Source organism: Manacus vitellinus, unplaced genomic scaffold (genome assembly GCF_001715985.3).
Source record: "Manacus vitellinus isolate BGI_N305 unplaced genomic scaffold, ASM171598v3 scaffold_23_pilon, whole genome shotgun sequence".
In the NCBI taxonomy this organism is placed as follows: domain Eukaryota; kingdom Metazoa; phylum Chordata; class Aves; order Passeriformes; family Pipridae; genus Manacus; species Manacus vitellinus.
In genome coordinates this window covers 11,938,904-11,947,954 of record NW_021939718.1, presented here as the reverse complement: position 1 = coordinate 11,947,954, position 9,051 = coordinate 11,938,904, and the positions used below count along the sequence as shown (strand labels likewise).

Below are 9,051 nucleotides of genomic sequence, written 5' to 3'. Positions count from 1 at the left end.
TTACTGTTGAAAACTGAGGCAAAGAAGGTGTTAAGTACCTCAGCCTTTACCTCATCTTTGGTGACTATGTTCCCCCCTATGTCCAGTAAAGAGTGGAGGTTTTCCTTGCCCCTTCTTTTGCTACTGATGTATTTATAGAAGCACTTCTTATTATCCCTAACAGGAGTGGCTAGATTGAGTTCAAATTGTGCCTTTGTCTCTCTAATTTTCTTTCACATGAACTAACTATATTCCTAAACTCTTCATGAGTAGCCAGCCCTTTTTTCCACAATCAGTAAGCTCTCTTTTTTCCCTAATTTCCTTCAAAATCTCCCTGTTCAGCCAGGCTGGCCATCTCCCCCACCAGCTCACCTTTTGGCACACTGGGACAGCCTGCTTCTGTGCTATCAAGACTTGTTTCTTGAAGCATGTCCATCTCTCCTGGACCCCTTTGTTTTCAAGGGCTGTTTCCCAAGGTAACCTCTGAACCAGCCTCCTGAATAGGCCAAAGTCTGCCCTCCAGAAGTTCAGGGTAGAGGCTTTGTTGACGCCCATCCTTACTTCACCGAGTATTGAAATCTCTATCATTTTGTGGTCACTGTACCCCAGATGGCGTCCAACCACCACATCTCCCACCAACCCCTCTCTGTTTGTGAGCAGCAGGTCTAGCAGGGCCCCACCTCTGGTAGGTTAATTTACCAGCTGGAGCAGGAAATTATCCTCTATACACTCTAGGAATCTCCTAGACTGCCTCTTCTCCCCTGTGCTGAGTTTCCAGCAGACATACGGCAGGTTAAAGTCACCCACGAGAACAAGGGCTGGTGATTTTGAAACCTCTGCCAGCTGCTTGTAGAATAATTCTTCATCCTGGTTGTGTGGTCTATAACAGACTCCCACCAGGATGTCAGCCTTGTTGGCCTTCCCCGTTCTGATCCACAGGCACTCAACCTTATTGTTGCTGACTTCCAGTTCTACAGAGTCAAGAGACTCTCTAACATACAGAGCCACCCCTCCACCTCTCCTACCTTGTCTATCCCTTCTGAAGAGCTTGTAGCCACCCATGGCAGCACTCCAGTCAGGTGAGTCATCCCACCACGTTTCCGTGGTGGCGACTACAGCACAGCTTTCCTGCTGCACAATGGCTTCCAGCTCCTATTGTTTGTTACCCATGCTGTGTGCATTGGTGTACATGCACTTCAGCTGGGCTGCTGATTTCACTTCTAACTCTGGCTTTCACCCTCAGGCTCATCTGTGGAGAGCCTGGTTTCAACCTCTTCCCCCTTCAAACCTAGTTTAAAACCCTCCTGATCAGCCCTGCCAATTTATGGGCTGGAGTCCTTTTACCCTTGCTAGATAGATGAAGCCCACCTGACTCTAGCAGGCTTGGTACCATAGAATTTGCCCTGTGATCAAAAAACCCAGAATTCTGCTTGTGGCACCAATCCTTTAGCCACCTATTGATAAGATGGGTTTTCCTACTCCTCTCCTCATTCATCTCTGCTACTGCAAGTACTGAGGCGAACACCACCTGTGCTCCTGTTCCGTTAACTAATTGACACAGTGCCTCAATGTCCTTAAATACTGCAGACATAAAAGAATTTAAGAGGAAACAGGCTTTATGTTTACTTTCTCTCCCTTAAATCAAAATTAAAGCAACCACAAAAATGTCATCCTGGTACTCTGGCAAGTGGCATTAAATATCAAAACCACACAGGCAAAACCCAGTGAACGTTGTGTGTGCACAACCAAAGCTTCTGGTACCTCTTCAGCAGACAAAACCTCCATTTTTGGGCTTTGGGGTTTACAAAGATATGAACACTGTGCTGTTGACAGGTAATTTGCTTAGGAAAATATGAAAAAAAATGGCACAAAATGTTACAATTATTTGTATGGCTGCTGTCTTGCTCATTTCTGTACCTGGTGCCCGGGTACAGGTGAGCTCCCAATGTCAAACTGGAATGTCAAACTGGAACAAACCTAAACGAGTGAAAATTTAAACAGGTGTGGTCACTGTCAAATTTAAGTGATTTTGTGGGGGAAATACTGCCTTATTTATTTGGCTGAAACATATTAAACACCCTTTTCCACTGCCTACAAACCCAGTCGGGGATCTTAAGGGCAGCTGATCCTGCCTAGACACAAACACATAAAATTCCAGGCTGAAAAACAACAGACAACACATTTAACATTTCAGCAGAGCAAGTTGCAGAACAGCTGGGACCTCATGCTGTGGTTGACCTGTAACTATATCAGCAAACGAGATTAATTTTAAATTAAAAGTAATACTGATTTTTTCTCCTGGTTTTGTTTCCTGAACAGTGGCTCTTAAACGGTGTTCATCAATTATTTTTACCTGCAGTCAAAGCTAATTGTTCTTAAATCCGTGCTCGTTTTAAGTGGCAGCGATGCAGTTTAAAAGACACTTTGTGCACATCTCCCTCTAGTGGGCTCAAAACCACGGAAAAACGACAAAATACGGCCATTTACCCAGGGAGAGAAAAGTATTAAGGATAATTACTGAAGAATATATAATATCTTTTATATAATATATATAACATAAATATCCTTATAAGATCAACTCAAGACCACCAGGATATGTCATGGAGATCTAGTGCAATGCTAAAAATACAAGAAACAGAAGACTGACTTGAGGGGAAAAAAGAATGTCTTTTGGATTTACAAACATTTATTTAAACTGCTGAGTAGCATCCTCCAACAACACAGTCCTGGACATGTGCTCTGTGAGCCTCCAGCGAGCAGTTTGGTTTCCCTCATCACACCTGCACAGGGGCAGCAGCTCCTCGGACCCCTTCCAGTCCTCAGGTAAGACCCCACCTGCAGAGCTGCCTCCAGCTCTGGGGTCCAACAGCAAAGGGTCATGGAGTTGCTGGAGCGAGTTCAGAGGAGGCCACGGAGATGGTCCCAAGGCTGGAGCCCCTCTGCTCTGGAGCCAGGCTGGGAGAACTGGGGGTGTTTACCTGGAGAAGAGAAGGCTCCAAGGAAACCTCAGAGCCCCTTCCAGTGCCTAATGGGGCTCCAGAAGACTTGGAGAGGGATTCCATCCCGTGATGGAGGGACAGGAAAAGGGGGACTGGCTTCCCATTGCCAGAGGGCAGGGTTAGATGGAATACTAGGAAGAAATCCTTCCCTGTGAGGGTGGTGAGGGGCTGGAATGGATTTCCCAGAGAAGCTGTGGCTGCCCCATCCCTGGAAGTGTCCAAGGCCAGGATGGACGGGGCTTGGAGCAACCTGAGCTAGTGGAAGGTGTCCCTGCCTATGGCAGGGGGTGGGATGGGATGAGCCGCTCGCAGCCCCCACCCCCCTGACGGCGCGTTCCCCTCGGTCCGGGGTCCCCATCTCCTTCTTCCCCCGATCCTGGTCCTGCTCCTTCATCTCTACCTCCATCTCGGTCCGGGGGACTCCCCCTCCTCTTCGGTCTCGGTCTCGGTCCCCCTTCTCCTCCTCCTCCTTCCCTACCACCATTCCCCACCTCCCCCTGATCCCAGGGGCTCCGCCTCCTCCCCCCACCAGTCCCCCTCCTCCTCTTCCTCCTCCCTCTTCCGTATCGTCATCACCCGGCGCTGCCGGGTTCTGCTCAGCGGCGAGTCCTGCTCCCGGGACGCCGCGGGACTCCGCGGGACCCCCCATTTCATTTCCACTCCCCATTTCCACCTCCTCCATCCATGACCCGCTGGGCGCGGCGGAACATCCCGCCCGGGGCGAGGACGCTGGACGCGACCCCCTGGGAAGAGATGAGGGGGCCGGGAAAGGATGAGGAGGAGGAGAAGGAGAGGAGGAAGAGGAGGAAGAAGAAGGAGTATGTGAGCGAGGACGTGAACGGGTTCTTGGCGCACCGGAAGCAGCAGCAGCAGCAGAAGGAGGAGGAGGAGGAGGAGGTGCTGAGGAAGGACCGGCGGCGGAAGAGCAGGAGGGTGAGGAGGCAGGAGAGAAGGAAGAACGCCATGGTGAGTCCTGTGCCACGCAGAAGAGGGACGTTCCCTTAAATTCTTATGTTTGATCGGTCTGCCAGAGCCCTTGGAGGGCTCACAACAACACTGTGCAGAATAACACCCCTTGTTAATATCGTTGTGACAAGTTCAGGGATTGCCGGTGATAGTGTCTGGCTGCAGAGATGTATTCAAAGCAATTTACTAATTCAAAACGAAATATGAATTCAAAGCAAATTCTAATAACTAATAAGAGCTGGCTGGAGGTAGTGATTCTGCACACACAGAGCACGGTTCTTACCCAGGGAGTCCCTATGGGGCAGAGAGAGGTTCAGTCCATCGACTAATCCCAAAAGTTAGACTAGAGTCTTCCCAAGCTTCTCCTCGTTCTTAACTTACTTTTATACTACTTCTTTATGTTTAGGGGAGCTTGAGTGACTTAACTCACACAGCTTAATTAGTGAGGGGTAGTCATACCTTGAGGGTGGGTATCTCAGTCCAGTACCTGAGGTGGCTTTGGAGTGGGAACACGGTCAGCCCAAGGAGAGGGATTTCACCAGGGCTGCTGACTGAACAGCAGGACACGGTCCTTTATCTCACTTGGTTTTCAGCTGCTGTGTGGCTTATCAACTAAAAGGTACCATCAAGTTCCCTCTTTTGCAAGGGCTCCATGGCAGCCATGGGGTCTCCACCCTCCCTTTAGTCCCCCTTGGATTGTGTTGTGTTGGGGGGTGGTCAGTCCAGGGAATCGCAACCCTATTTCCCCCTATAATTTCCATACCATTATCTTATTACCTCCAGTCATTTTCCCCCAACATTGTTAAACCCCCAGGAAAACCCCTGTGGGGGAGGTGCAGATCCCTCTCCCTGTGCCAGTGCTGCCAGAGGGGCTCAGTGAGGAGCTCAGCCCTCACCTCCCAAGGGGACACAGTATGTCAGGTGAGGCTTCAGGTGAATAAAGTGAAGTCCCTGGAAGTGTCCAAGGCCAGGTTGGATGGGGCTTGGAACAAGCGGGCAGATGTCCCTGCCCATGGCGGGGGGTGTTATGACATGGGTCTTAAGGTCCCTTCCAACCCAAAGCATTCCATGATTCCATGGTCCGGGGCACGCAGTTGTCAGTGGGTGAATGCCCCAAACAGTGTGTTGCTACTAAAGGGAGAAAAGTGCCCATGATAATGTGGCTTGATGGCACAGAGCACTCACAGTTGTTTTGTGGCAGAGCACAAAAAGTCTCCTCTCATGGCTGTCTTTTCCTGAGGAGAAAATCCCTTGGTGTGTTTGCCTTTTGGGCCCTGTAATGCTGGGATTTGCAGGTCTTTGGTTACCACTCACAGAATCACTGAATTTCTCTCTTCAAAGGTGTGTTTCCACTGCAGGGAACCTGGGCATGGCGTGGCTGACTGTCCTGCAGTCCTTGAAAGTCAAGACATGGGGACGGGCATCTGCTACCGGTGTGGATCCACGGAACATGACATCAGCAAATGCAGAGCCAAAGTGGATCCAGCCAGTGGTGGGTCTCAGAAATTTGTGGTGTTTTGAGGAACTTTGGTCTGAGTTGTCTGACTACGGAAACAACAGCTTTTTGTGTTAGTAATTTAACTCTTGCAATATGATAATGAGAAACCTGATGTGTTTTGTACATAAAGTGAGTAAGATATTGTCATCACACTGTGTTCAGTCTGTGGCTTCACAAAGGTTTTGATGTGCATCATAAACCCTTTGGGATTTTGCAGGGCCATTTCCATATGCAAAATGTTTCATCTGTGGTGAGATGGGGCACCTGTCAAGGTCGTGTCCGGATAATCCCAAAGGACTGTATGCTGAAGGTGAGTGTGCTGATTTACTAAATTAAGTAAAATCTAATTTCTGTGTCGTTCTTACCTGATACAGAGCAAAGTAACATTGCGAGTGAATGAAGACTTGACTAAATGGAATTTCTGTGTCTTTTTTGGTGAAAGCAGAGTAATTCTAGGGAATTCATTGTCAATTAATTACCTGGGGATTTCTGTTTTAATTGTAAGCTTAGAGTTAAACAATGAGATGAGGTGCCAAAGTGTGAGAATTTGCTTGTGCTTCAATATCAAGAGATACACAAGGAAACAAAATCATGTTGTAGTCAGTGTATACTTACATGTACATGCACCAAATTAGGTGGTAAAAATGTACTGTCACCCTATTAAGATTTTGGGAGGTGGCAAATCACAGGCTCTCACTAGAAGATGGATATCTTTGGTTTGAGTGACTTTAATGAGGATCTAAGTTTGCGGGTTTCACTCAGATTCTGCTCTTCCTGACTTCCCTATTGGCACCAACAACCAGCAACCTGTTTCCCCAATACAAACGTGGTGTCTGGCAAATTCCAAAGGGTGATCTTGCAGCATAGTGGAAGTGGGAGAAGAATCACTTTGCTTTCAAATGTTTGGATTAGGAGTAGAATTTAAATTTCATATCTCAGTTCCTGCCGTTGGATTACCTACCGCTCAGGGCCTCCTGTCAACTTCAAAAGTTCCTTTGAGTATGAATTTTGGCAGAATGCAGCTGGTTTCTCAAAAAGAGAGCTTCCAACAAATCAGAAATGGTATGTGGTTCTGTACAGAGCAGTACACAAGCAGATCACAAGCAGCTCTTGCCCCTCAGAGACATGGAGGGAGGCATTTTGTTGGGTGGTTTGCTGGTTTTTGTTTTCCTTGTGAATAACAACTTTCTCTGTGAACAGGTGGGGGCTGCAAACTTTGTGGCTCCGTGGAGCACTTCAAAAAGGACTGCCCAGAGAAACAGAACGCAGGTGAGCTGCAGGAGACTGTGGGGTGGAGTTTGAAGCCAGCAGCGTCCATTTACTGGTTTGCCTGACCTCAGTCAGGAAAAAGGGTTTGGGAGAACTTGGAACAGCAAAGGTGACCTTTCTTTGGGAATGAGTGCTGATATTCAGGGGTGTGTGGAGGAAGGCAGCGAACTGCAGTGCAAAACTAAGATAGTTCTTGTTTAACAGAAAGTTATCTTGTGTGTTGCCAAAGGTGATATGAGATAATCTGTATTTTTTTAGCCAGTGTTTGTGCTGCTGTTCATAGCTTGGCAGCTGTGTAACTAGACTGGCTGCTGATTTTTGATGATTCCAATGTGAGGTGGTGGAAGTGAACACAGTGTCAGGTGCAAGGTGGTAGTGTGTGCAGGCAGGTGTGTCAGGGATGGGGGAGAAGGAGGAGACAGGATGTGTGTCCAGTTGGATCCACAGCTAATGAGCTGCTTTCTTACATGTTCTTCAGTTTTCCAATGTGGGTGTTAAAACTATATAAAGCACCCCAAAACCCCACTGTGCTCAGGGAGGCAAAAGCATCAAAAAAGGGTTTGAAGAATGATTCTGTTACCACTTGAAGTGGTGACAACATCTGTGATTTTTTTCTACTTAGTTTTTATGGTGCTTAGAACTTCTGGGTTAATAGTAAGCCACTTTGGTGAAATTTATGTAAGAAATATTTATGGACGCAGTAGAGGCATTTTCTGTATCTAATCTTACATATATGATATTGTTAGATCTGTTACATGAAATGTAGCATTCTAGGTGCATGCTGCTTAGCCAGCTTAGAGTGGGTGGGGTTGAGTCTGAAGAGAAGTTTCTAACACAAAAAGACTCTTAAATAAATTTCCCCAAACTCATCAGCAGATAGTTGGGCAGTGCCCACCCAGGTGACTGCTGCGTTGAAAGATTGTAAGCAGTTCTTTTCTACCTCTTTCTGCCTAAGTTTTACATCCACAATGAAGACTCACTAGTGCTGTTCAGTTTGTCAAGGGAGATCTTTGTCCTTACATTGGTGTTTCAAAACTGGTACTGCTGGTTAAAAACAGTTGAATTAATTGGAACTGTGACACCGTTGGTAAGAACTGTGATATTCTGTGAAATCAGTTTGCATCATGCAGAGTACTTTTAGACTACAGGAATAATTACAGCTGGCAAAGAGGTTTAGGCACTGCAGCCTTTAATTTTTTCAGGTGGGTTTATTGGGCCTGCTTTAATATAAACTTGAGTTTATCTGTGTGATACTCTTGGTATGATTTGATTTGTTGCCCTCGTGGGCCCAGCCTTGCCCAGGTGTGAAGGTTTGATGCTGGCAGTGCTGAGCCTTTCCCCACCCTCTGTGTCCCCCTGCAGAGCAGCTGACAGTTGGGCGATGGGTCTCTGGAATGAGTGCGGACCATGAGGAAGTCACTGAAGCACCAAAGCTGCAGAAGCCAAAAGCCAAAGTACCCAAAGTTGTGACTTTTTGAAGGTCTCTTGGCCCTTCACTGCTGCTTTGCTGCAGAAGAGTGACTACAGAGAGCTGGTTCCAAAAAAATCAAGCAGAGTGCTGCTGAATTGTTATTTTTTTGTCTCCGTTCATTTTTCCAGTTTGCCTCCCAGACTCCCCGAGCTCCCTGAAAAGCTAGGAACAACAGAAATACACCAAGTGGGTATTTTACTAAAGGGATTCTGGGTACTTTTTAAAGGTTCTTGTTGGGTTCTGGCTTGGTTTTGCCTTCTCCTTTTAGGAATAACTGATTTTTTCCTCTATATGTGCCAGCTTGGCACATATGTAACTTCTTGTGGTGAAGTTACAGGTAAACCCTACGGCCTGTCTAGCTTGGGGGTGCAATTCCTGGTACTCATGGTTGTAATTAACAATCATTAACTTGATTGTTAGTGCATGTTGGATTGTTTATTTGTTCAGTAACAAACAGAATCATGCCCTGCCTTTGATACCTGTGGTGAAAAACACCTGAAAAGAGCTGGAGAACAAGTGAGAAGTTTGCTTAGTTTCTTTACTTTTTTTCAAGGAAAATGCTCAAAAATCTTCATTGTTTCTATCCCTTGGCAAGTTGGGAATGTATACTACACCTCCTGCTAGCTGGCAGACCTACTGTTTTTAAATGGAGACTGCAACCTTAGAAAAACTGAGGTGTATTAAAGAAAAGTTAGGAAAACAACTCAAAAGAGAGTTCCTGCAGCATGTTGTGCTACTGGAGAAGAGCACCCTGAGCTCCTCTCATGAGCTTTTCTTGAAGCAAAAAACAAATATGGGGAGTTAAATTGTGTGGATATATTTTATATTTGTACATGTTAATTATTTTTAATAAAAATGCTGCTAAAGAA

General features: G+C 46.6%; 1 protein-coding gene across 1 annotated transcript; it reads left to right on the top strand.

Annotated features, from left to right (window-relative positions):
- Positions 1 to 3,538: 3,538 nt before the first annotated feature.
- On the top strand, positions 3,539 to 9,051 carry ZCCHC9 (zinc finger CCHC-type containing 9). Its single transcript, XM_008923068.3, has 5 exons — positions 3,539 to 3,944; positions 5,286 to 5,436; positions 5,660 to 5,752; positions 6,643 to 6,711; positions 8,074 to 9,051. Exons 1-5 carry the CDS (start codon positions 3,663 to 3,665, stop codon positions 8,187 to 8,189), a joined length of 711 nt encoding a protein of 236 aa, XP_008921316.1. The 5' UTR covers positions 3,539 to 3,662; the 3' UTR covers positions 8,190 to 9,051.